This window comes from Labrus mixtus, chromosome 8 (genome assembly GCF_963584025.1).
Source record: "Labrus mixtus chromosome 8, fLabMix1.1, whole genome shotgun sequence".
NCBI classification, from domain to species: Eukaryota; Metazoa; Chordata; class Actinopteri; order Labriformes; family Labridae; genus Labrus; species Labrus mixtus.
This window is the reverse complement of record NC_083619.1, coordinates 18,358,502-18,384,036: the sequence shown is the minus strand read 5'-3', so window position 1 is coordinate 18,384,036 and position 25,535 is coordinate 18,358,502. Positions and strand designations below refer to the sequence as shown.

At 41.0% G+C, this 25,535-nt stretch overlaps 3 protein-coding genes across 3 annotated transcripts in view; 1 reads left to right on the top strand and 2 right to left on the bottom strand.

The window, feature by feature from the left end:
• Nucleotides 1-1,173: 1,173 nt before the first annotated feature.
• On the bottom strand, nt 1,174-9,920 carry mcm4 (minichromosome maintenance complex component 4). The gene is made up of 16 exons (XM_061044874.1): nt 9,770-9,920; nt 9,476-9,634; nt 9,209-9,372; nt 8,970-9,071; nt 8,792-8,887; nt 7,940-8,035; nt 7,160-7,298; nt 6,756-6,976; nt 6,480-6,600; nt 6,044-6,303; nt 4,783-5,148; nt 4,552-4,679; nt 2,966-3,173; nt 2,641-2,869; nt 2,256-2,389; nt 1,174-1,819 (listed from the first exon to the last, which is right to left on the bottom strand). Exons 1-16 carry the CDS (start codon nt 9,891-9,893, stop codon nt 1,724-1,726), a joined length of 2,643 nt encoding a protein of 880 aa, XP_060900857.1. The 5' UTR covers nt 9,894-9,920; the 3' UTR covers nt 1,174-1,723.
• Nucleotides 9,921-13,013: 3,093 nt separating this feature from the next.
• cebpd (CCAAT enhancer binding protein delta) lies at nt 13,014-14,424 on the top strand. Its single transcript, XM_061044873.1, has one exon. It carries the CDS (start codon nt 13,207-13,209, stop codon nt 14,098-14,100), a length of 894 nt encoding a protein of 297 aa, XP_060900856.1. The 5' UTR covers nt 13,014-13,206; the 3' UTR covers nt 14,101-14,424.
• A 101-nt stretch (nt 14,425-14,525) lies between these two features.
• Nucleotides 14,526-25,535, bottom strand: part of spidr (scaffold protein involved in DNA repair) — a 31,819-nt gene continuing 20,809 nt past the window's right edge. The window contains exons 11-20 of the mRNA XM_061044872.1: nt 24,191-24,349; nt 21,833-21,920; nt 20,150-20,290; nt 19,975-20,037; nt 19,264-19,462; nt 18,040-18,237; nt 16,851-16,944; nt 16,652-16,763; nt 15,569-15,625; nt 14,526-15,066 (exon numbers count right to left, since the gene is read on the bottom strand). Of these exons, the coding sequence (XP_060900855.1) occupies nt 14,947-15,066; nt 15,569-15,625; nt 16,652-16,763; nt 16,851-16,944; nt 18,040-18,237; nt 19,264-19,462; nt 19,975-20,037; nt 20,150-20,290; nt 21,833-21,920; nt 24,191-24,349 (1,231 nt within the window). The 3' untranslated portion in view covers nt 14,526-14,946. The remainder of the gene's footprint in view (nt 15,067-15,568; nt 15,626-16,651; nt 16,764-16,850; nt 16,945-18,039; nt 18,238-19,263; nt 19,463-19,974; nt 20,038-20,149; nt 20,291-21,832; nt 21,921-24,190; nt 24,350-25,535) is intronic.

Sequence of the window (25,535 nt, the reverse complement as noted above, 5' to 3'; positions counted from 1 at the left end):
ACTTTTCTTTGTTGCGAAAATGTGATTAAGTGGCCTTCAGCGGAGAAAGCATGACATAGTGCCCTCCAGCCAGGATGTCCTTCCAGTGGGAACAATTCTTTTTTTTTATCCTCGAGATCTTGTGCCCTTTAGGAGGAGAAAACATGACAGTTCCCATAAGTGGAGTGTGTACATACATTAAAGAGAATGTGATGAAGGGCCATTATAGTGTGCCCTATTGGGTACCCAATGCTAGAAAAAGGCCTGGACACTGGTTCCTCACTGAATCCAACATGTCCTCGTTATATGTGGCCCAACAGCTTCAGTACATCACTTCCGAAAAGCTTAGAGAAACGGAAATCCAGCCTGATAACAGTGTCTCTATTACACTCTGTTTTTATCAGTCTATCAGTGGAGCTGGTGGATTAAATGGTCTGGACCAGGCTAGTGGAAAAAAAAGGAATTGTATGAAACATTGAGTACAAGATCTCTAAAAAAATTTACAAGTTATCTGAAAAAGATGAGAGCATAATAAACCGTATTTAGGTAAAATGTTGTAAAACACTTTTCCACACCTTGTGCCTGTTAAGTGTTACAAGACTGACCAGCTGAAAGACTTCACAATGTTGTTAATATGACAAATTGATACGAGTCAAGGTTATAGTGTTCAAATAAGAGCCACCACATACCTTTAGGATAGAACTTCAGTTTGAGGGTCAGGTCAGGCAGAGTTGAAGAAAAGTTCAGTTCAGGTTTTCTGCGGTCGATGTTATCTCTTACAGTCCATCTATAGAACTGTCAAAATCACTGGAGGCAAACCTGTAGGATATGTAAAAAAAAATTAAGCCTCTTATCCCCATCCCTCAGCTCTCAATCCTTACAACCCAACAGACGGTTCATTAGTGCAGACTCCCATCGTTGCATTTGTCACCACTGACTGAAACACAGTAAGAGTTCTATTGGAGAACACGAAGCTGCAAAATACTTTGGCTAAATGATTAGGTAGACATGCAAAATATAGACTTCTGCACTTTGGGTTGCAATATGTCGATCACTGATACAGGATCAGGTTCACTTACTTGCAACAACTTTCAAGACACTTGTAGGAAAATTGTTATCCAATTAAACCACTGAGGGGGAAAAAAAAAAAGAAAATGTCCAAGAAGTTTTAGGGAGCAACATTTTATTTTCTCATCTTATAACAAGTTGTCAATGAAAGCTACAATGAATAACTCACTCATGGGAAATAAGTACTCAATTACCAGACACTGCAAAGATCTTATAAATAAGGAACTTATTTGACTTTGCTTTAACCTCTCCCCACACAGAACAAGACAAAAAACTCTTGGTCATCATAACAATGTTTAAGTCATCATGTAATGTAAAGGGACATAGCTGTTAGCATATCACAGAGCACAAAAACTATGAAAGAGCATTTCATAATGCAGGTAAACAAATGAAAAACAAGCGCTTTTAAATATGATCTCTAATAATAACTGGTATAGATGTTTTATTTATTTTAATTTTTTTAACCATACCAGGACACCAAAGGATGAGACGTGGTTAATCTGACTCATGTCCTTGTACCCGAGTGAATTCTCTTTTACTCCCAGAAAAACATATGGTGATTCATTTATACAAATATTTTCTCTACAGCACAAGAAAAAAAAAAGAAAAGAAAAAAAAAAGGTCAATACGGGATAGGATGTAAAATTACAGTCTGTACATAATTGCAGGGTGTGCTTTAAGCAAGAAGACGAACAGTCTTTCCAGTAACAGTCAAATAATCCTCGTCAGCCAGCGCCCGGAGAGCCTCGTCGAACAGCTCTTTAGTGATCGCCTGAAAACAAAGTGATAGAACCAAATCATTACGGAAAGTCGTGATCGTGTTTATAGACAAATATAATGTATAACTTTACATTTTACTTGGTAGGAAAGTGAAATGCATTAGTAGCTTCTCTTTACTGTGGCTGACTATACTGGAAGGGCCAAAAGTGTTGTCACCATAAATTACATCCCTTTATTATTAAAACATTTAAATGTTATGTATGGAAACTAAATGCCATGACTTAAAGGTTGCGTGTCCTTCTGCACTGTGGAGGCTGCAGCAGGCTGACCGATATCTAATGAGGCATAACTTAAGCTTGCACAAATGTCACGTACTACCACAGAACTCTTATTATAATTATAATACCTCAGGATACGCACTTGAAATAACATCACATTTTCTCGTGTCTTAAGGGAGAAGAACGAAAAGTTAAAAAATAAATATTTACAGTTTCAGACTGTCCTCTGAGGTCTTCAAGCAGCTGCTGGTATTTCATGGCCGGTGTCTTCCCCTTGGCCTGGATCAGTTTCTTCAGGGCCTGGGCCACCTCCTCCTTGCGCTTGCGAGCAGTTGCACTCATACCTGAAATGACACGTCAATACACTCAAATGCACTGCAGGGATTGTAAACAGTCATTGTATTCAAAATCATTTAAAGTTTGTTTGTTTGCTTGTTAAAGTAAACCAACAGTCCAAACATAAAGATCTTGTTTTCAGCTTTTTTTTGATGTTTTAGTTAAGTTTATATATAGTTCCCACCCGGTCTCAAATCACAGATCACCTTCATTAATAGTCTAAAATCATCCCACAGGTTAATATCCAAAAGGCTCATACCCGTTGTGAGTATAGAGATGTCAACAAATCCTGTTCTGGGGTCAGTTGCGGACTGTTTAAGGGCCTCTCGGTGCAGCCTCTTGGCCTCCTCCACATCGATGGTCTCCACCTTCTCAGAGAAGCGCACCTTGGCGTGGGCCTCTGCCAGGCGGATTAGGGACTCCAGCTGTCTGGGGTAGGCGGACACCATCCCGCGACCGCTGCCTATCTTCCTCATGTCCACGTAGGCCTGATGAACAACATGCACAAATTAACATTGTGTTCCTCAAAACCTAAAAAAAAGGCCAAAGAAAGCTCCTACAGTAAACGTTGTGGAACATCAAACCTCAATGAGGAACTGGCTGGCCTCCTCGCTCAGCCTTGGATTGATGTATGTCCGTGCGTATGCGATGTAGTCCTTCAGCACCGCCATGTCAAGGAACTCCTCCTCAATCTGCTCCTCGCTTTGGTAGTACAGGGACACCAGGTGGTGGGCCAGCCTGCGGTCGTAGGCTTCATCTTGAGGATCCAGCATCAGGAATATGAGGTCAAACCTGATGGAGGATGCAATGCAGTGTTAAACGCAAACTGAACAACTGAAAGACACAATGACAAACATTCAGATGAATGTTTATTTTTTATAATCCTGGAGTTAATTTAGTCAAATGTTGTCTGACAAGTTTTTATTCAGCAGTTTGCCTAATCTAAAACATTAAAATTCATAAGTTGCTCATATTAACAATGATACAAATAAATGTCAGGATGTGTAGTACAAGTATGTGTGTGACATTTACCGTAAAATCCAGAATATAAGTTGCACTGGTATATAAGACGCACCCTGTTTTTAAGGTCTCTTAGAGAGAAAAAGATGTTTAAACCGTTTGCCTGCGTGATGATTTATATTGTGTTCAGCAATGTCTACAACGCGCATTTTCTGTGCAGCTGTGTCGCTCTTTTAGTTCCGTCTGTTTTCACTTTGGGGAGTTTGCGCTCCTACTAGCTACAGTACGGTAGTTGAGCTCTCAGCCTGCTGCAGGGAAAGTTGTGAGGCACAGACTCCTAGCTTGCGAGTCGCGCTGCCCGATTCACGCTGGTCACTCTTTAACTTTAATATAGGACTCTTTCAATCAAAAGAACACTCCACAAGGTTTATTTACAGAACAATATTCCACTGTTTTCTGTAAATGCAGGATTATGACCTCGTGAGGGAGAAAAGATTTGAAAAAAAAAAAAAAAAAAGTGTGTCGCCGTCTTTTCCAGCACAGCGTGCACTCAGCTGTCAATACACGGGGATGGGTTTTTAATCGCATCAGGTCACAGTGATAGGGGCTACTGCACCCGCTGTAATGACGGTGCGTGTTTCAGTATTTTATACTGGAATATTGGTCGCACCGGTGTATAAGACGCAGCCAACTTTTAAGACGAAAAAATAGGTATTAAAAGTGCTTCTTATACACCGGATTTTACGGTAATCAGTTGCGAAAATAAAATTGAAAGAGGCTAACAAATGAGTCAGGAAAACACCACAATGTCACCATAACCTGCCAAAAATATGCTGTTCATGTATCTCTTGTATGACTATGATAATCAAAATGTTAAATGTTTGACACAAACCAAGAGGTCAACTTTTTAAGAACACTCACTCTCCTTTGAATGTAAGGTAATAAACCTGCCACAGTTTGGTCAGCTGTGATAAGATTGTTCTTTTTGTGCTTTAGGACTTGCCATGTTCCAAGAGTTTCACCTTCACTTCAGACACAGTACACTTGTCCTCTGTGGAGCGTATGCTGCTTCAAGGACTGTCAAAGTGAGGCTTTCTTAAGGCTGCCAATAAGTGAAACCAACCTCTTCATAAAATGTACGTGTTGAATGAAAGTGAACGTTTTCCCCATCAGGCGTCTCAGTGTGAATGCTCCTTCAGTTGGTGCTCACCTGGACAAAAGTGTGTGAGGCAGCTGAATGTTCTCAATCGTGGTCTTTTTGGGGTTCCACTGAGATTCAATGGGATTGGCAGCGGCCAACACAGCAGTACGGGCGTTCAGCTGGCAAATAATTCCAGCCTACAGACAGAAACACAAGAGTCAGAATCATCAACACGTTTTCTTCCAGAGCCGAGTTCTGTCCCCTAGTTTGTCTTTCGTGTTGAAAACTTTCCAGACATACCTTTGCAATAGAGAGGGTCTGCTGCTCCATGACCTCATGCAGCACCGAGCGGGTGCCGTCGCTCATCTTGTCGAACTCGTCGATGCAGCAGATGCCGTTGTCGCTCAGCACCAGAGCTCCAGTCTGCAGGACCAGCTGCCGGGTCTCTGGGTCCTTCATCACGTATGCGGTGAGACCCACAGCGCTGGAGCCCTTCCCTGACGTGTACTGGCCGCGGGGCACCAGGTTGTACACGTACTGCAGCAGCTGGGACTTGCTGGTGCCGGGGTCTCCGCAGAGCAGGATGTTCACCTCCGCTCGGAAGTTTCCCCGACCGGTCTGACTGAAGTCCTTGCGGGTGCCGCCAAACAGCTGCAGCAGAATTCCCTGGAACCAACAGAAGAGGGGATAAATACGACAAAACAACGAATATCAGTTTATCACAAAAATACAGCACACATAATGACTGATAACGAAGTGTCATCTTAAATTTTAAAAACAATCGGGCATCTTTAGACTCAAGAGATTTTGAAGATGGAAAGTGCCGACACTGATCACAGGACTGATCACTCTCTCTGCCTTCATTTTATATTTCCATGATAAAGCTTTTTTTTTTTTTTTTCCTTCCTTTGGTCTTGTGGATATTTTCACATGGGAAGAGGAAGAGCTTACTGTAGTTAAACATTTTGATGAACAAGCCAGAAGCTTTGTTATTAAAAAATAAATATATGAAGACGTGACTATACCACTTCTCTTGGACTTTGTCTTGAAGATTTAAAAAAACTGTCTATATCTTCAATGTCAAATTATAGACAAGATGCAGTTTAAAACTCATGAAATATGACAAACTGTTACTATCACATCGTATTAAACAGATATTTAAATAAATTATAGCAGAACTGAAGAAGACATTGTTCCATTCAATATCTTAGTACGATCAACTGCCATATGAGTTTTAACAGAGCCTCGGAGTTAGCACATCAGACTGCTCTGTAAGGGTTTTCAAGCACTATGTCTGCTAATAAAGGAAGCCAGTGACTATTATTACAAGGCCCTGGACCTAGCACACCTAAATAAATGAATGAAAGGAGTCATTATTGTTACTGTTAGTAAGTATTTTTCCTGTTGTAATATGACAAAATGCCAATTTAGGCTCACAACTGAATGTTCATTTAAAATGCAAACACTTGTATGTGATTGTCAATTCATGAAGCTCAGTGTGACTGACAGTTTGTGTTTGCTCACTCCAAAGTTCTTCAAGTCTTGCGCTAGTCACACACACCTTTTTGATGTCCTCGTGCTCATAGATGCTCGGCGCGAGGGCAGAGGAGAGGCGTTCATAAACGTCTGGCTTCGCTGCCAGCTCCTTCAAAGTCTGAACCCGGTCCTCAGTGAAGAGCTTCTGATCGGCGTCCTCGTCCAAACCGTGCAGACGCTTCTCGTCTGTCTTGCGGAAGTGGATGGCGTCGATGTGGGTCTTGTACACCGACTTCACGCTGTTCTGGCGTGGGTTCATGCGCATGGGGACAGCTCTGTAGACACCTGCAGGGACATTTCGGGAAAAAAAAAGATGTTAGGTCAGGATGTCTACGGGTGCAAACACGGATCAGTTGACTGTCCTTGTCAGAGCTCTAGTCAGGTTATTGGCGGGACATTGGTTATGTATTTGGTCATCAAAAAAAAAAAATCCTGAATTGCTGAGATTGTGGAAATCTTACCCGTGATGTTAATGCGGTCTCCGGGCTGCACTTTATCAACCAGGTCATTATGAGCATAGACAATAGTTGTGTGAGGCGTCTGACCTGCCGGCATGTCTTCAGGAGACTCCTGAATTTTAACCTGTAATGAAACAAGATCGATAACTGAACAGATGCCCTCACCTTAACAGGAAAAAACACATTGCTAATTACTCCTTCACAATTCCGAGGGTTAGGTGTCATTGAATGTAAGCAACACGCCCCCGTTACCCACGCTCTAACCCCTCTGACTCTCACCATCTGTTTGTCTGAAAAGACTGAGCGATTGTGAACAAGGGCCAGGCTGTGGGTGGTGTTGCAGTGGCGACACACAGCCGGCTCAGCAATGCGACCGCGATCCACCTCCACACGGGTGCTGTAGGCGCACACTTGGCACTGGAAAAACGCCTCCTGCATCTCCGGGATCAGCTGCGAGGTGCGGATCACCATGCCACTGATAGTGATCAGCTGATCGATGTCTGTAGGGGAAACACAGAAGGCACACAGACGCTTAAGCCTCGAGCTGATGTCTCACATTTTACCCAAGTATCAGACAATATTCACAAAAAGCCCACACTAAATATGTCTGGGTATGTCAGTCCTAATAAGTGTGATTTCACTTTGTATACATCCAGTGACGTGAGCGTAACGAGTCCACACACCTTCTGGGTTAAGGCTCCTCATGTTCCTGGTTTTCAGGGCGTTGTAGGGGCGGACTTGGATCTGGAACTCCAGGACAGAGTCTGGAAAGCGCTCAAAGAAAAGCTCATTGACTGCCATGTCGAAGGTTGGGATGACTTCCTGTAAAGACAAAAATAAAACTCACTATAAGTACAGACACAAGACGACAAGGTGTAAAGTATTATTCAATTTCAACAAGACAAAGAAGTTTTAAACTTCCAGAAGATATAAGAGTGACAAAAATAAAGCAATTAACTTGACCTAAGAGTTCATCATCAATCTTTATTTGTGTAGCGCCGACTCATAACAAGTGTTACCTCGAGACACTTTACAAACAGCAGGTAAAAGACCTTACTCATTGTTATTTAATATTACAAAGACCCAACGTTAATCCATCACGAGCACATCATTTAGCAAAAGTTAGTGGCAAGAAAAAAAAACGTCCTTTTAAAAAGACAGAAACCTTGAAAATCTTGGAAGCTTTTTAATGAATCCTCTCATTTCTGTAATGAGGGAAGGGAAGGCATAATGACATATCAACCTCCACCTCTCTAAACATGTGTGTTATTGTGCTGCTTTTTAAAGAACATTTCAATTCAATCCTTTTAAAAAAACAAAATAAAATATAAAGCCAAAAATAAAGATCCTTTAATATTTTTTGTTCTTAAAAAAAAAAAAAATAGGTCAAATCATTTGTTCCATCAGTCTGTTATTCGTGCACAAGGTCTGCAATCAAGTTCTGAATAATTATAGGATATTACCTGTGGGTAGCAGATGAGCTGCCTGTAAAGTTCTGCATCAAAGGACTGCACGTGCCGACAGTTCACGCTCAGCACTGGATCTCCGACAACACTGATCTGTGAGACACAACAGAAGAATGAGTACGTTTACATTAATGAATGGTCTAGCTGAGGTATTGTTCAGGTTCTCAGTTAGTCCCACTCAAAACCTTTTCACACATCAGGAAATCTCCTGAAAAACTCCGGAGATTTGGCTCCCCGGAGGTTCTTTAGGCTATGTGTGAACGCAAACAGCCAAATTTTTCGCGCGGACTTTACTCTGAGATTCTCCAGCCAGACCCCTAGTATTTTATCCGCAGAATATCCGAGTGAGCTGATGTCTGAACGCGGCCGAATATACTCTGGAGATTTCAATTTGAGCCAACAGGAAGAGAATGACGTTTATATACAGTGACCGGCTAAAGTGTCTGCATGCAACCACTACGATCTCCGTGCACGTAATTAAACGGCTGCATTATGTTTTCTGTTCGTCAGTATGTTGTTCTCCTCTCTTTTGTGGATGTTGTCATTCCATTGGATTACACATAGCATTGATATAAAGGCAAATATTCTCATTACAACGTCGTGTAGCGGACTCTGTTGCTTCGGCCGCTACTTCCGCGTTGTTTATTTACGTCACGTCTTACGTCGGGAAATCCCTCGACCCCCCTCCCCTCTGACAGGGAAAGTCCCCCGCTGTGAGGAGCATATGTGAACGGCTAGGTCGGGAGAATCTCCGGAGAAGTCCTCCTGTAAATATCTAGGTATTATCCGTGGTGCTTATGTGAAAACGGTTTCAGACATAACTCAAATCAAATTCACTGAATTCCCTACCTCCTCCAGCTTCTGCATGTATAAAGGCTCATTCAGGTCCAGACCAGCGTTCTCGTCTTCAGTGGATGTTGGGTCGATGAACCTCAGCAGAAACCTCTGCAGGAGAAGTGAAGCAAAAATGTCAACAATAACTCTTTAGTACCAAGAATGTGGACTATCGAATTAAGCTGAAATGTACCTGAAATTTCTCCTTGCAAGTCCCGACATTAACGTCAGTCCCCCAAATCACCAGTCTCTGACCCGAGTTTGGCTCACTGGCTACGGCACCCTCAGTACTGGGCTGCAAAATAACAAGAACATTTTTAAGCTACTGCGGTTTCAAGTTTGTCTTTGTGCTAATAGCCCTGGCCTTACTCGATCAATTAAAACAAGTGACACAATCTGGACAATACATTTCTTCCTGATGACTCCACTGACCGGCTCAGACTGGAGATCAACTTGTGGAGCCTTCCTGACTGAGCCCAGATCAGGGCGCTGTCGGGCTGGGGTGCCTCGCACTACACTGCGTGGGGTCCCTTCAACCCTGGAGCTGGGGGTCCCATACATCAGAGGAGAGCTCATGTCCACTTCATTAGGTTGGACTGTTTAAAAAAGAGACACAAAGAAAATGAAAATAATAATAAATAAATGAGACTGAAATAAACCAAAATAGCTTTAACCCAGGACTTGTTGGGTGGTAAGTACCTGAGGGACGTGGGCTAGAGAACAGAGAGGTGTCCTGAGGGGCTGCTGGACTCAGCACGTCTGTGGCAGGAGAGGTCGGCATCGGCATGAGGTCTCCGGTGGAGGAGTCATGGTCTCTGCGCCTCTGAGAGGGAGGGGAGGTGGGACCCTCACTGCTAGCTGCAGGTACAAATGACAAAAGTTATTACTTAGATTGACAACTGTATACACAAACACAGTCATGTGACACAGTCATCAGAGCCGTCACTTTTCATTTAGGACACAGGAAAGGTCTTATTAAAAGAAGATGCATACGTGTGGATGGGTTTGTGTTCCTTCCACGTTTGCGGCCAGGAGTCGATGTTGGAGAAGACATGGTTTCAGGATATCTAAAGCGCAGAAATACAGTTATACAAAACCAAAATAAAAAAGGTAGCATAGTAATTTGTGACCTCTGCTAAAAAAAAGTCAAAACAAACTCTGACTCAAGGGGGAAGCACATCTATTCACCAGACCTCAGTAAAAGGCCTGGATGGAAAGATGGTTGAGTTTGAGCAGCCAAAAAAGTGCACAATGCTGATTTTTTTGCTTTTCCTGCTGCATTTTTTATAAAATTGTACAAAAATCCAAAATGTATCTCTTCTTTGTATCATGCATGGGCTGCGGAAAAGTGGGAATTTGGTTCCCCCAGGCTAAAAAATGATGTTCAATGTGACTCTTTAGAAGACACAAAGATCCGAAGTGTGATTATTTTTAAGTTAATCCACCTGTGAAGTTGAAGGGTTGTGTTGTTTAGCGAGTGTGTCCGAACTTTTCAATAACCCATAATGGGGAGAAGAAAAAAAAACCCAAAGTCTCTTTTTCTTGAATTAATAACTTGAACTTTACCGTAACAACGTACGTTTTAATTCACAATATATCTTATGCTAAACTTTATTGAAGGCACTGATTCAGTCGAAAATAACCCACAACCACCATTTGACATGTGGGTGCATTAGAAACAATGAGCGGAGACTTGCCTGCAAATGTTTGACTTCAGTGAACTCTTACAATGAGCATGTTAACATCAGAAAGGGCACACTCAACCACAAACGAGCAAAACAACATGAACTTTCAATCAGCTGAAATAATCGATACGTTTATGAAGTTATACTTGAGTAAAATAAGAATGATTTACCTCTTCTTCTTCTTCTGTGTACGTCCGAGTCCTGCAGATCTGGCGCGAAACTGCGGGTGACGTAGTTTTCGCGGGGAACTTTGGACCAATAGCAGGAGAGTGTACACGTTTTTTCTTTCCGGCGTATGCCTTCACTTCAGATGGGGGGGGGGCTTCATATTGGATTTCACTCGTTGTGACTTGAATTAAACAGAATGACTCGTTAAAGGCGTTCAAAATGTTTTATAAAATGAAACAGAAACTACACACTACCTGTGTATGATCATTCAAATACAATCTGCGCCTCCTACTCCTAGTCTTGTTCTGGTACATACCCTTAGCGTATTTGGTTTGGCCCGACAGTAATTTTCCTAATTTTTTTTTTATCCCCCTAACTTTCTTTATTTAAAAACTTAAAAACACAATCAACCAGTGGCTTAAATTTAAAGGCAGATGTGTCTCATACTAGTCTCATAGCAGTAAGTGTATGCAATGGGTTGAATCCAAAATACAATAATTAAAGAATACTAAAAGATGTTTTTAAGGAAGACAATTTTCATTTTAAGTCGTTTATTTGTTGCGTAATGGGATATATGGTTTCCAATACGAGGCATATATGCTATTAGGAAAAGTATTGGAAAATAGATTTAAATTAAAAAACAAACTTTCAATTTTTAATAGAGTAACTGGACTAAATCTACAAATGGGGAAGTTTGAATATGTGTCACCTTAATTCAATAAAACCTTAATATTTACAGTCTATCAATGAAACAGCTTTTAAGATGGTTAAGAAATGTTACAAATTTCTGGTAAATTTCTGGGAGCAACCGGAAGTATTTTTCCATCAGATCTGAATATTTCCCTGCAGGTGCGTTGATTGACCACCAGGTGGCAAACTTTTCATTTCAAATAGAGGCTTTTACAGCGGAAAAGTACAGCAGACTTCCTAACAGGAAAACATGGGAGTGTTTCCGAGAAGTGTCAGGACATGTGTTCCCAAAGAGGGCTGTTAAATAATAAGTGTTTTAAGATAAGATAGTCAGCAACATCTTTTGCGTTTACCTTAAAAAAAATCATCAGACATATTCAATTAATGAATCGGTGTATATTTCTATATGTAGGCCTACTCAAATAGGATTTTTATTTTTTTGCTTTAATGTGAATTTCAAACAAGTGCCTTTTAATGAATAAAGCTTTTTATATATTGAAATGTCATTGCCATGCCAAACATATTCGTTTAACAGCATAAAGCAGCTTGATATCGATAAAATGTTTGTTCCAACATTTATGTTCAGTATGCAGTCACAGTTTGACTTTTTTATGTCACCTGTGTATAGCAGCCATACAGAAGGTTTACATTCATTTATTCTAAAGCATCTTTGTTTGTGTCCTGTTGTGTTTTCTTCTGTAAATATGTTCTGTCTCTGTGTAAATGAGATTAACTCGGAACATGTGATTGCAATAAATCACATCTGGAGATGACGTCTTCTTAATGCTGGTTTTGTACAATTGAAATAACTAAACAAAGCATTGATGTTTGTCAAAACAAAAAAGCTAATACATTGTTCCATTTGTCATTTCAAACACCGGTCCGTTTATGGGTAAATAAATTGCTCCAGTGTAAACATATTTGTCCAATAAAGCTGGTATCTTTAAATAGGCCACCATTTGAAGTTATACATGTGGCAAGGTTTTAAAAAGCATGTGTTGCTTTCTTAGATGTCTTTTTTCAAAACGTGTTATTCTGTAAATTAGATCTGTTTTGGACAGAGCTCTTTAGGTAGACAGATGATGACTTTAACCTCACACATAAACATTGGTACACCAAAAAAAAAATGTCAACATGCGGTAGAGTAACAGAAAAAAAAATCTAGTCACTAAAATAACTCAATCCTAATTTAAAAGCAATCTAAAAGTATTGGCTAAACACTTAATTATAGTATAAGGCGAATAATGCACAATAATATATTTTATAGACATTATAGACAATAGATTATATAGACAGTTTTTACAATTGAAAAGAAGTACTTTATTTTCCCCACAAACTACCTTTATCATTATATTTTCTGTATATTTGAGACATTTTGTGGTCAATAATGGAAGTTCATTAAACACTCATTTCTTCTAATTATAAAAGTAACTTCTGTAATGGCTCTGAATACATTCATGGGGCTTGTGACACGGAACAAATTGAAGTGAAATCACAAACACCAAGCACCTTCAGTATGTAAACAACTCTGAACCATTCATACAATCGTAGTAAAGAGTGGGTGGCACAGGCAACACGCCCCTCTCTCCTCAAATGGGAAGTTGACGGACACCACGTGACCCCCGTTTTGAGTTGACTGGCTCGTGAGAGGGCGGTGCGTGTGACGTCACCGGGGAGCCGATACAAAACACTCCGCGAAAGTACAGACGCCTCAGACAAGTGATTAGAGGTGAATCAGTCGATTTTTATTTTTTTTAAGCGCACCTGCAGAAAAAGCAAGTGAAGCCGCTGTAGAGTCATTTTGTGCAGAGAGCTGTCACATCTGTGGGTAACACTTTACTACGTTTCTTTCCTTTCTAAACCACGTGGGAAAAGTCACCAGGGTTCATGTGTGACATATACAGCCTGGACTCTCACTGCGTGTCTCCACAATGCAACATGAGTTGGGCGATGGAGCCTGCTAACTTCTACGAGAGCACCAAGCTGGGCGGCCCGCAGCAGGGGCTCTGCAAGCCGGGCAGCAGGAGCGACGCTGCGGGCGAGGTCGGCACCATGGTGGAGCTCAGCACCGCCGCTGCCATGTACGACGACGAGAGCGCCATCGACTTCAGCCAGTACATCGAGTCCATGACAGCCGTGCCCAACCTGGAGCTGTGCAACGATGAGCTTTTCCTTGACCTGTTCAACACTGTGAAGCAGGAGAAGGCGGATTTCTACAACCTGCAGAGCTCCGTGCTGCCCAGCATCATGCAGCAACACCAGCAACAGCTGTCAGCCGCATTCACTGCCGAGAGGAAGACTGACAGCGGGCTGTCTAAAGGGTTGTTCAGCGCTCCTATCAAACAGGAGTCTGACTGGAGTGACAGTGACATTTCCTCATCCTTGCCTTCCCAGATCGAAAACTGCGCTCAGACCTCCGTCAGCCTCCCTACAGGGCAGCCCACTCCTCCCACCACCCCGGAGCCTGTCTCCAATGTCAGCTCTGCTAAGTCCTCCCCGAGGAAGATGGGGAGGGAAAAGGGCAAGAAGTCGGTGGATAGGTACAGCATGGAGTATCGACAGAGACGAGAGAGGAATAACATTGCAGTGAGGAAAAGCAGGGACAAAGCCAAGCTGCGTAACTTGGACATGCAGCAGAAGCTGGTTGAACTGAGCTCTGATAACGACAGGCTTCATAAAACTATCGAGCAGCTAACCAAAGAGCTCACTGGGCTCAGAGATTTCTTCAAGCAGATGCCCAATTCGTCCTTTGCGGGGCCCTCGAGTGCAGAGAGCCGGTGACAAGATGAATAATTACTCTATGAACTGAGTTCCAGAAGACATACCTCAACAGACAATTTTTCTTACCATCTGTACCAGATGTATTTTAAGCTTACCATAATGGCACTGGAAAATATATGATGTTGCTGCCATATTTTTGTGGGATTTTTTCTGTATTAAATTATTTTACCACTGCATTTACATATTATACCTGATATGGTACATGTTTTATAATTCCAAACTTTGTATAAGAGCCAGAGCATGATCTTTTATATAGTTTGTATAAAACCTTGAAAACATTTTGTTTATGGAATCTATAATAAAATCACTGAAAATGTGAAGAAACATCCTGGTTTGTGAGTAGTCTTTGCAAATGAGGGTTAAGTTAAGTTGAGGAAGGGTGTTGTTTAAAAAAAAAGAAGTGCAACAGGAAATAGAGAGCAAAGTCAGCAATAATACAACTTTTATTGACAGTGTCAGAGATCTTATACACAGAGGTAGATTAGTTGGAACAAACGGTGTGGAAAGCCACTTAGAAAATGGGTTCACAGCCAGAAGTCCTGTTCAAAGAGTCACAACGCACTGATGAACCACGTGGGCTGCTTTGACAGACTGCATGCGACTGGTCTACCCTTGGGCTGTCAACTCCCGCTCCACAGGATCACATATCATTAACACAAACAAGACCTTGTCTTCTTGCAGTTCAGTTCATTCCAGCACAGCCTCAAGCTGTCAGGGAGGCCTTCAGAGGGGGGCTGAGGGTAGAAGAGGCTGCACAGGCTCAGACCAAAGCCTAGTGTGCAGATCTGTAGAGCCAGCTGAAGCCTGAGGATTGATATCCATTAGTTACTTGTCCTGACGGTCTCCTCAGAGGCAGATTTCTTCCAAGCCGATCCAGATGGCGGGTTTCCTGGTGACCACTCGGACATAAGCAGGGATGGGGCCCACCTCTTTTCCCAGGACATTCTCCACATCGTAACCTAGGAACTGGAACAGTAATGGTCCATCAAAAAAACTCACACTTTGCACACTTTATTTAGAACTTTAAACCTCTTTAGGCTGATCTTTTCGGGCATTACTTGCACTTTTTTTTTTTTATCTGATTATGTCCGAGTGGACTTAAGGCCCTGACCTTTGCACATTGCTCAGCAGTATTTCTGTTTATCTAACAAGTTATTCTGCACTTAAAAACTAACTACCTAAAAAAGCAAAACTGTCTGCAAAGATTATGAAAAACGTCCCCACCTACAGGTTGTTAAGGACATTAATCCACAGAGTAAAACTGCTAGGAGGTGGAGGAAGATTACATCAGTATTTTGGCAGCGAATTCCTTTAGCTGTATTGATGACCAGCGTGACTCAGAGATTTTAGTGTTCTGTACAGAACAGACTGACATGAACAGATGACTGTGCTTTCAGGACTTATTGACAGAAGATCAATGCACCAGTCCAGCCCAGAGTTATGTAACTGTTTGTAAAAGCAGACCTACCTCATTACCCTCCAGTGCTGTGGTGTTTAAGATGGACATGATTGTCTTTTGCTGCAGCTGTCGGAGATATGAAAGGGTTCAGAGCCATCAATACATTTTTTTTAATTATCAACCAACATGTTACACTGACACAGTGTGCTCACTGATGACTAATAGACCAATAGACGGGGTAAATAACATCAGTTAGCTGATAGGTGCAACTGATAGTTTAATCTATGTCCAATACTACGTGTCTTGATAGCAGCAGCAGGTATCCAATAATAAATCTATTGTAACTATCAAAATGCTTCAAAGGTTTATTTATTCATTTCATTAATGCCTGGAAAAATGATGTAATCTTTATGAATCTGAAGTTACTAAGGCACCTTGGTGCATTAGAAGACTATGTGTCTACACATTGAACCTTCTTTTGCTTATTTTCTGTACTTATTAAGGCAATTGATTGATTTTTTAAATTTATTTCTTAAACGTTATTTTGCTTCAATCCCTTCATATGAAGCTTCAACCTGCAGCTGATAGCTTATCTTAGCTTCGTGGAAAGACTGGCTCTCTCCAAAGGTAACCACTCATGCATGCCAAATCCCACTCTGTGTCTTTCTAGTACAGTATGCATTCCACATTAGACATACTGTATGTACTTTGCCTACAGTAAACATACATATTGATATATATACATAATATTGCATCTTAAGTTTTGTTAAATAATGTACACACAGTTAAGTATTATCGGTCAAAATAGACTCAAAACAGCATGCTAGCTTGCATAGAGCAAAATGTGACCAGATGTAGATTTTCTTTGCATACTGTAGTTCAGTTCTTTTACATGCATTGGGACATTTGAATCTTTTTCAGATTTAATAAATGGCAGGGGAGTTTGAGTCTTGGAAAGCACACAAAATCAGCCAGGTGACATCTTTAAAGCCATGTTGGGAGAAAACCTGAGAACATTCCAGGAAGTTATCGGTCCCAACAAAGAAATACTTCATCACATTAAGTCCAGTATAAAGAGTCCAGTCTAAATCATCACTTTTACACTTCGGCTGGATATGGCGCTCACTTAGAACCTTGAAATGCTGTTCTCACCTTAACCTTTAAAGTGCAGTTACTTAATGAAGTGCGCAGAGACACTTCCAGTTGAATCTTCATGTCAGGCGTTTCTACAACTGTCTTGCAGGAAACACAGCGGAAGTTTTGACTGTGGAGAGATAATACAGAAAATAAAAAGTGATGTTTCATCAGCATGTCTCACATTAAGCTGTTTTGCTTTAACATGAGAACTTACTTTGTTTCAGAGTACGTCTCCAGGTTGTCACTCCCACAGTGGTTGCAGGCTGGCCAGGAGTAAGCAGTGCTCTCGTCCACACCAACGATCACCCCTGCAGGATAAAAAAAACATATACGCAAACGTAACGTTCTTCATATCTTTCAGAATTGTTTTAACTGATGGATGTCTAAAATAAAAAATTGATGCCAAATTGCAAGAAACACTGGAGGGGAAAAACATTGTAGGTTTCAAAATGTATGTTTGTGAAAAGGTGCAAGAGAAAAACACACCTCTTTAATTTTTATCTAAGATTGGGGTGATAAATGCAGCAGAGTGCGCCCTGCCTTCACACCATCTCAAGTAACAGATAAATCTCTCGTATTTTCCGGTCTGAGCTTTTTTTTTTTTTCCACCGGTTATTTCCAATAGATAACATTTGTGCACAAGTCCAAAAGATAATAAGATTGTTTTATTTATTTTCAGCCACCTGACCAAACTTGTTGGGCCAGAGGGGGTTGAAACAAGAGGGTTCACAGTGTGATCTCTGCCCTCCGGTGTGACATGAAGTCGACAGATGCAGATTGTTATCTGATTTTGTGTCGCTCTATACTGCAACAAAATGGCATAACCAGAAAGAAACAGCGATTCAATCAAAGATATTTGACTGATGCAGCTGATGTAAAAGAAACAGTTCTATATTTGAATTTAGTTGCAAAAACTTCACCCCCCCCCTCTCCCCAGCTAAGCGGTACTGATCATATCTCACAATAGGGAAATCATAATGATTAGAATGTGCACAGCCTATGAGATTTGGGTTGAACAATGATATGAGGCCTACAATTTAAAACTGCTGAACCTTCCTCTGACAATTAAAGCCTTATGTGGAGCAGGCGTGTAAATTTCCCTGAGAAATGACATGGGAATGGGGAAGAATCCAACAAAATTTCATGTGTTTTTATTTCATACATTTCTGAACAATGACAGCCTAAGGACACTGAATAACAAACAGCAGAAAGAAATGCTTTAAAGCCACATCAATGCCTCCCGCTGAGCTGTAAACTTGTAGATGAAACAAAAACAAACAAGTGGTTTTCTTCCCCTGAGAAAAACACCACATCGGGCATGTTCTTCAGGAATTGTTCAGATTGTTCAGATTAGGCAAGTAATAGTGAAACCACAGGGCTCAATGAAATGGAGGGAAACTGACCTGTGAGAGCGCAAAGAGAGTTGGGTGTGATCTCAGGACTTAGAGGATCCAGTCTCACAGGTTTGGGCAGGGTCTTTGCCTGGGGCGCTGTCAGCAACTGTGAAAGTGACTCTGGCCCGGCTGAGGACGACTCAAGGTTGCAATCAGGATCCTCAGAGTAGATCTTGACCACCGACTGCTCCACACACAGGAGAACACCTACATTTGTATAAAAGGAAAATTTGATTGAAAAGGCAAACTGCATAAAAAAAAACTTGAGCCCTAATTTTTGCTGATTCTTTATCAAGTACTCTTATCTTTCACTGATGTCAAAGTACTACTACAACAATTGAAAAATACTGAATTTAGGTAAAACTCCTGAATTTAAATACTACTGAAAAGAGTATGTCAACAATTTAGCACAGGACTCAAACATAAACACCATAGGTTGGGAACCACAGGACTAGATAGCATTACACTAAAAGGACTGACCAACAAAGCTGCTACAACTGTAGAGTGCTGCTTATCCACAGATCTGTACTGAATCAACTATAACAATTTGATATATTTGTACCTTTGACTTTGTTGTAGCAACGTATTAGCAAACAGATACTTAATTACACTAGCTGGAGAGCCACAACATCCTGCTTCTGAGTGAACCATCTGGCTTTTAATCTCCACAATGTTAACCAGCTAGTTGGAACTATGCCGACCTGCTGGATGGTGGTGTTGAGAGGTTGTTTACCTTCTGTCATGAGTATGAGCATCTCTTTGATATTGTTACATTGTTTTCACATTGTTGTCTAGGAACTGCTTTTATGATCATACCCTCCTTCACTGAACTATTGCAAACATACGCAGCTTTAACAATCTAATAATTTGATGCATTAAAAAAAAATCCGTTAGGGGCAGTTATTTGTACGTCTACTGTTACACTTTGAAACTGCTTTTACTGAGGTACAATTAGAAATGCATGACTTTAATTAACATTGGTGTATTGGCACTTTTAGAGTATTTGGTAAGAACAGTTGTCACATAAATAAGTGGAATAGAAAGTCTAATATTTTCCTCTTAAATCTATTTAGGTACGTGTATAAAGTAGTAAAAATATGTGAATACTCAAGTACTTCAGCTTGGACTAACTTCTTTCCACCATTGTTAAAGTGACGTGTACACAAAGAATGGGATAAGACCCCCAGATAAGACAAGTGTTGGATGGTATTTCAGGTGTGAATAAAACTCTACCATGTTCTTTGATGGCATCTCTAAATGACATGCGACAGGCGCCGGGGGAACTAAGGGCTTTGACGACAGAGGAAGTGAGCACACAAGAAGCGCTCACACACAGGGCCACTGTTCGCCTGCACGGCCTCTCAGGCTGCTCCTCCTGAAGACTGGGGTCTGTCAGCACCAACCAAACCTCACCGTGGCCTACATCACAGCTCTGCTCCAGAAACAGAAAGGCACACAAAGAGGGGGATAATTGAGAACATGTCACATAGAATAACCTAGAAACAAACAGCTTAGAAGAAATATTACGCAGCAAAACCGCACCAAGGACACATTATGTGTCAAAGAACCTGGGACATGACTTTTGGTTTTAGATTATTCATTAAACAGGCTAGTGCTACACACTATGCTGGTTACTAGTACAACAACATGGAGAGGTGGTGTGAGCATGTGGCAAAGTCCATCACTCTGTTGAGAGCTGCTATCTCACCGTGGTCAAAGTCTAAAGGTCCCATCAATCAATGTTAAAGAACTCTTAAGCCCAGATTGTCATACACACGGCGATATGAAAGCTGCTCTCTGCGTCAGAGCTCAATCTTATCTGTTAGTTGGTTCAAATGATCTGAGAAAGATGACTAGCTCTACAGGACATATTTTATTATGTAATTAAGACTGTACTCATAATAAATCAGTATTTCCCCTAAAATAAAAAAGAGAGAGAAGTACCTCCTTTATTCTCTTGTATATGACAGTTGCAACAAAGCTGCAGCGACAGGTTTTATTCTTGCTCTGAAAAGAGAGAAAAAAAACAGCTTTGAGATCAATCTACTCAAGATAAGTTATCAAGATCTGCTGCAAATTACAACAAAAGAAAATTCTGTGTGTGTGAGAAACTGTTGACCTGCAGTATGTCTTGCAGTGTTTGAAATGTGCTGGGAAGGTAAAGCGGGGACACATTCTGCTCTTCAGAGGGTTCAACTGAGCTCTCCTCTCCAGACAGCAGGTAGCAGAAACTGGGAGCTGAACCTGCAGGCTTACGTTCCTATAAAGACAAGATGTGTGGATTAAATCTGCCTGTTAGAGGAAAATACAATGAATCTGATGGTTTTTGTGGGCACCACCACTTAGTGATGGTGGTGGCATTTCAGCATCTCCTGCTGCCTGCAGTCCTGCTGGCTGTTACAGCAGCGTAGCTAGTTGGGTTAAAAACATCAGACAGCTGCTGATGAAGGTACCTTAATCTGGCCATCTTAACTTGATTCAATTAGAAATATAAGACATGGTTTGGAGACATAGAGATCAAACTTGACCATCTGCTACATGTTTGTAATGAAGTGCTGTGTAACTGAACATCTCAACTAGCTAGTTAGCAAAAATCAATTAACACCATGCATGTTGTCATCAAACACTAGTTGCATTGTGAATTACGTTTCACTAGATATTCAGCAAGCACATATTTTCTTTCTTTTTTTTAATGCTAATGCTACTGGTTGATAGCTATTACATGGTATCATGGCTAGTACAGGAACTTTATATTAGACATCATTTAATTAATCGACCAATAGTTATACTATTTATAGTCTATAGAAAATCTTAATTCTCCATGTCAAGAGTCTGATCTCAAACAAAGGGGGGCTCATAGTGAAGTCCCCCCCCGCCCCCAAAAGTTATGGTTTGTCACAACTGTAAAAGCAGCTGAGAACTCCACAGGTTCTTCTTCATGTTTTTAGGCACATTATGTAAAAAGTAAAAAATTGTTCACTGCTCAGTACAGCTTGAAATCCGACTCACAGATGTTGTAGGGAGACACCAACGCAATAATGGCAGCTTGTCGACACCCAGTTTTCCCCCAGAACTATTTATTTAGACATATTTCAACTGAGTTGTATTCTCAAGAGCCCATGTGCCCCACATTGCCATTTTTCTCATCATATTTTTACAAGAAAAAAAAGAAAAAATGACAAACCAATGTGTTCCTGTGTTGCATGTGTTTTCTGTTTTTGCAGCACAACGTGTTCTGCTAAATTTTGTGGTCAACTTGTCAGTTTTGCACGTTTTATTTCTTTCCAAGATTTTCAGTTGTAAAACGGGTTGAACGTGTTTCCTACATTTAAAGGACTTCTATCTTTGTGATTGTTGTTGTATTTTGCAGCGTGTTGCGGCCTCTCGGGACAATCACAGTTTTCTGCATGTTAGCATAACTGGTTTCACATTCACCTCAGATTGTAGTTTGTTTAGCGGGTGGACATTTCCGTTTTAATCTCAAGAGAGGCGAGAATTAAAGGTATTCAAGTTAAAAAAGGAGGGATTTGTTGCTTTTCATTCTTTCATGTGATTATAAATCTGAATGACTTCTGAATGAGGCTCTGGGGATTTTCCTTGGAAAGGCAAGCGATCTGATGTCATTATTCATGAGGGGTTTCAGGAAATCATCAAGGGCATTTTTCACAATTCTCTGACAACAAATCAATAAGGACAATTTTCGGAAGATTAACTTAAAAATAACAGAATCATAAGTTGCAGCTTCATAACTTATTATATAATTAAAATAAGAATATATATCCCAAACCAAGTAAGGACTTACAGTGGACGTACTGGGGGTGTTTCCGTGATCTTTAAGGGGCATCACTGGGGACCACATGCTGTCTATCAAGCTGAAAAGCCTTGAGCGCCTGAAGTGAGACACAAAAAAAAAAAAAGAGTAAAGAGGAGGCACTGCAGAGGGTGAGAAGATAGGAGGAAGAAACTTGTGAATAAGGGACTCTGAGGGAAAGCTCTGAGAGCCAGTTTCACTTCCATTCGAAGATGAATTTTCAAATGTAATCTTTGTCATTAAGTATTAACAGACAGCATGCTCGGGCTGGCAGAGCAGATATACACAAAAACTGTTTTTACAAGCGGGTTCTGAGACACCGATGGTTGTGGGAGGGAACAGTGCTCACACCCTATGTAATACACAATCTTATTGTGGAGCTAAAATAACAAGGTTTAATAGGCCAATTACAAGGGATTTGATCGAGCATGTTTATAAAATGATACTTAACTTCTTTTATCACTTTCTTAATCTCAGGGACGAAAGATTGAAATCAGATCATACATGATTTGCTTTTGGTACTGGAAGTCACAAGCAGTAATTCCAGCAGGAGGAGACGTGCTGGTCTCATGTCTCTTTTCTAAGAAGTACTTGTTGAGTTTAGGGGGGGTGGGGGGGGGGGCGCGGTCAGTGGTACTCGTTCATCCATGTTTGCTGCCATATCAGTCACTGGTTAACAACCTGTTAGTCAGCCTGTAATCAGGGTTTCTTTGTGTGGAACTGGTTCTGCAGCCCGTTCAAGTCCAGTGACGCCTACTCGAGGGTGAGTAACGACAAAACAGGACCCATTCAACCTAGTGCGACACTGAGCCTCAACATAAGTGCAGAAAATGTTAGTGAAACTTTTTATGCTTTAAAAGATCAGAATCAATGCCAGAATCGGGTTTATTGCCAAGCAGGTTCACACTAACAAAGAACCTGTCTTGTTTTTTTTGTTGATTTGAACAATAAACACAGAAGTAGAATGAAAAAATAAAGGCTACTAAACAGCAGTACATTTAGAAAACAATTGTCAAATGTCTCTCTCTTTAAAGAGCTGCAGCGCTTACAATAAGGACAATATTGATTGGACACTAATCATAAATGTGCCAGAGTGCTCTTTGATTATTAGTTTTAAAACCCATCTTCTCTCATAAACTACACTGTTATTGTTAAACATTGAGATAAACACTTTGTGAAAAAAGAGAAGACTGACAGCAGCTAGCATGTGTACGCTGCGTAAAAAGTTCCAGTTGTGCAAAATGTAGCTTGACCGTAATCAGGGGGGAACAAGTGGCTCATAAAAGGTTTCAATCCACCCACCAGCACCTTTAAATCTGTATTAACATACAACATCCAGCTAGTTTACGCTGTGTCAAACAAAGTCGTGAAAATGACAACCTGAGGCTAAACTAGTAATTGTCAAACTTTTTGACTCCCTGGAGTGTTTTTTAAAAGCAGGTTAATCAGTAAGCTTAAATGTATGTTTTGTCTACTTTGGACGGAGGCAGGGTATCTCTTTCCTTTACTTTCAGTCATCACGCTAAGCTAAGCTAACAGTTGCCTTTTTGTAGCTCTATATTAACCATTCAAATAATGCTAACCACTCAAATTACTAAGGTATCAGTGGCTAAGGTTTTTAATGGTGTGATAAAATGTCCAATATTTACTAACTCTAAGAATCTGAGTGGCTAAAAATAAATGCCTTATTTACACCAGCTGGACCCACATGTTTTCCCACATGAGCACATATGACAGCCCATGTGCAAGCACTGAAGATAGCCCATCACAGTGTGACTGCAGACAACCTCCTTTGACATTATAGGCTGTGGTGGAATTGAAACCACCAGAGATGTAAACATACCCCCAACCCCGTCTCTAAACGTTCCCATGTCAGTTCATCTAACTGCTTCTAATCTGGGATCCTGACTATGGAAACTCATGAGGGACACTGAGTGTTCACTTTGGTATCACCTTACATGTAAACACTGTTGCATTGCTGGCTGAGCAGCATAATCAAATACATATCAGCTCACATTAAAATCACATTGTATTGTCAGTGTGTGTGTGTGTGTGTTGATGTTTGAAAAGGGCATTCAAGGATAAAAATGGGTAATTTGTTGTGGTTTGCGAAACTGGAGATCCACACATTAGGCACTAAAGCCATCATTCCACATATGCTGGATGATTCAGCTTGAGGCTCTGTGCCTCTTCAGCACCAGCATTTCATATCAGCACCCATCTATCACCTGAATTCACCCGGGGCTAAAAGGAAAGATAACCTTACTGAAGTTTAACCATGGCTGTGAACTGAAATACAGGTGAAAAGCTACAAAGGCTTAGAGGGATGGACGACTGTGCAGGTCTCACCTTTCTCGAGTGACCCGCTGCACCACTTTAATGCCTTTCAGCACACAGGTCCTCCCCTGCCACATGTGGATGTACTGGTGGAGGTCTTCCTTGCAAGGCAGGAGGTGGAGCTGGATCTCGCTAAACATCCCGAAGCTGTCTTGGACAAGCACACAGAGCCTGAGGAGAAACAAATAACAACATCAGATCATATGCAGAAACCAAATAAGGCTGATTTGAAGCTAACATTTTAATCATGGTAAAGTGAATTAAAAGGCTGCACTCTCCAAATGTAAATCTTGTCTACATGTCTTTATGTTTTTAGTTATTTATTGTTATATTCATTATTTTTGATCACTCGTCTTGTACTTAAGTTGTTTTTTTTAAAGTGTATCCAATAAGTAATGAACCTGCCACATCACATAAACAGAGACTGGACTGTAAGCCACAGTGATAGTGAGAGCAAGTGGTAATAGCAAGCAAATCAATTCATAGTACCAGGTGTTTTCTTAATATATCATAAAGATGTCTTAGTTACTCCATTATTCACCTCCTGTTAAAAGAACAACACCTGTAAGGGTCATCTTTAGCTGTGCACAGCGTTGTATTTACTAAGTCAAACACATTGAGTGAGCTGAAACCATCTCAGGCCCTCACAAACATATTCTGTTCCACATCCCATAAAAATACATGTGACAGTCACTGCCTTGTGTATAAACAGGCTATTACTAATCAGTTCTGTCTCCCTGTTCCTAGAGGATTTGCCTGGTCCAGTCTAGAGCACCTGGGCCTGTTGCTCTCAGGGAATTAAAGCCCAGCCCCATGGGTGGCTCTCTCTCTCTCATGCCACATGGACATCCTCCACATTTGTACATTTTGGACATTGTTACAGTTTGCTTCACAACACGCCACACATGCACAGTCACCCTACTGACCTTAAAGACAGACACACTCAATATTTGCGGTTCTCAATAAATTATTATTATTTGCAAGCTACAACTTCTTTTCCTGTGACTTTTAAAGGTCCCATATTATGCTTTTTCTGGTTTTATATGCCCTTTAGTGTGTTTTCCTGTGCATGTTTAGGCACATCTATGTGCAAAAATTCAAAGTCCGAGGAAACGCGGCTTCTCCTACGTCCTCCTGTTAGCTGTAGCATTAGCTGCATGTAACGCTCGGTTCTAGCCCCCCTCGATAAAAATTTGTCAGTGCGACGTCATTGTCAGTGTGAGATCACTGATCTAAGCCCATTGGCTCGTTGTGGCAAGCCCTGCAGCTCATGATGAAATTTCCGAGACGCGTGCTGAGCAACTGACCAATAACGACAGCGCGGATCAGCAGACCAATCAGAGCAGACTTGGCCCAC

Excerpts from the sequence above, each read along its gene's own strand:
- cebpd (XM_061044873.1), top strand. The coding sequence starts at position 13,207 with ATGTGTGACATATACAGCCTGGACTCTCACTGCGTGTCTCCACAATGC.
- mcm4 (XM_061044874.1), bottom strand. The coding sequence starts at position 9,893 with ATGCTACCTTTTTTATTTTGGTTTTGTATAACTGTATTTCTGCGCTTT. Across the intron at positions 8,036-8,791 it reads ACATGCAGAAGCTGGAGGAG|ATCAGTGTTGTCGGAGATCC; the intron begins GTAGGGAATTCA and ends TGTGTCTCACAG. Across the intron at positions 5,149-6,043 it reads AGCACGAGGACATCAAAAAG|GGAATTCTGCTGCAGCTGTT; the intron begins GTGTGTGTGACT and ends TGTTGGTTCCAG.